Source organism: Tupaia chinensis, unplaced genomic scaffold (genome assembly GCF_000334495.1).
Source record: "Tupaia chinensis unplaced genomic scaffold, TupChi_1.0 Scaffold000311_2, whole genome shotgun sequence".
Lineage (NCBI taxonomy): Eukaryota > Metazoa > Chordata > Mammalia > Scandentia > Tupaiidae > Tupaia > Tupaia belangeri.
The window spans coordinates 8,009,697-8,010,848 of record NW_006159803.1 but is presented as its reverse complement, the minus strand read 5'-3'; the positions used below and the strand labels follow the sequence as shown (position 1 = coordinate 8,010,848).

Sequence of the window (1,152 nt, the reverse complement as noted above, 5' to 3'; positions counted from 1 at the left end):
TGTCTCTCCAGCAAGCACACTTGCCCTATAGCAAAAATCTCTTAACAACAACACGCCAGTGGAGAGCACGTAGGGACAGCCAGGCAGGGACACCTGTGCAAACAGCTGAGAGCAGATGACGACAACAAAGGTTAAAACTCACGCTGGGCATATGGGTGTGCATGCCCAAGATCCCAAGAGGAGAATGAAGGAGAAGGAATTGTGGCATGGCCATCCTCTCAGGGGGTGATTTCTTACTTTCAGTCTGTCTCTCCAGCAAGCACACTTGCCCTATAGCAAAAATCTCTTAACAACAACACGCCAGTGGAGAGCACGTAGGGACAGCCAGGCAGGGACACCTGTGCAAACAGCTGAGAGCAGATGACGACAACAAAGGGGGTCCCATTTCCACAGAGTTACCACGTGCCAAGCACGTGGTACTGAGAGTTGCAGAACACTCATGGAACCCTCACAACCCGTACCTCCCCACCCACACCTTTTAAAAGCAAGGCAATTGAACGGCTCAGCAGCTCACCACGGCTCTGAAGTTCTAAGAGACGGAGCTGGGACATGAACCCGTTGAGCTTACACTCCTGGGACCTCTCTTGAGTCCCTGCCTTTCTGAGGCCATTTGTTCAGAGGATCCTTGGACGGAGGTGAGGGTGCTAAGGATGACTCGCCTCACCGTTCTGAGTCTCAGTTTCCTTGTTTGTAACGAGGGAGTGTGGACTAGACATTTGGGAATTGCATTTGGCAAATGTAATCTGGTGGATTCCGATAAAGCAGGTCCCGATTAGATGGCGCCTGAGTCATTGTTAGTGTGGATGTTCTAGGAGCCTTTTCTCTCTGCGCCCGTTCCAACAAGCCTCACTCTCTTGCTGTGCTTTTGATAGAGCCTCATCTCCAGATGCGTGTTCGCTCACCCATTTTCATGTGAAAATTCCTCTCTCGGCCGCGGGGAGATGGACTCTGCGTGGGCAGGTAAGTGGCTCAGGGGGAGGTGAGGCATCTCAGTGAGCAGATGGGGCTGCTGCAGATGAAAAGCACAAATGTGAAGTTGGGGACAGACGTGACAACAGGACGATGCTCAGGGTAAGCTGAATCAGCACATCGGGCAGACAGCTGCACTCACACAGAGCAGCTCCTTCCAACCCACAGGGACAGGGGCCACTG

At 52.6% G+C, this 1,152-nt stretch overlaps 1 protein-coding gene across 1 annotated transcript in view; it reads right to left on the bottom strand.

Moving 5' to 3' along the window:
• Window positions 1-954: 954 nt before the first annotated feature.
• Window positions 955-1,152, bottom strand: part of TTC12 (tetratricopeptide repeat domain 12) — a 57,535-nt gene continuing 57,337 nt past the window's right edge. The window contains exon 23 of the mRNA XM_006151029.3: window positions 955-1,009. Within this exon, the coding sequence (XP_006151091.1) occupies window positions 970-1,009 (40 nt within the window). The 3' untranslated portion in view covers window positions 955-969. The remainder of the gene's footprint in view (window positions 1,010-1,152) is intronic.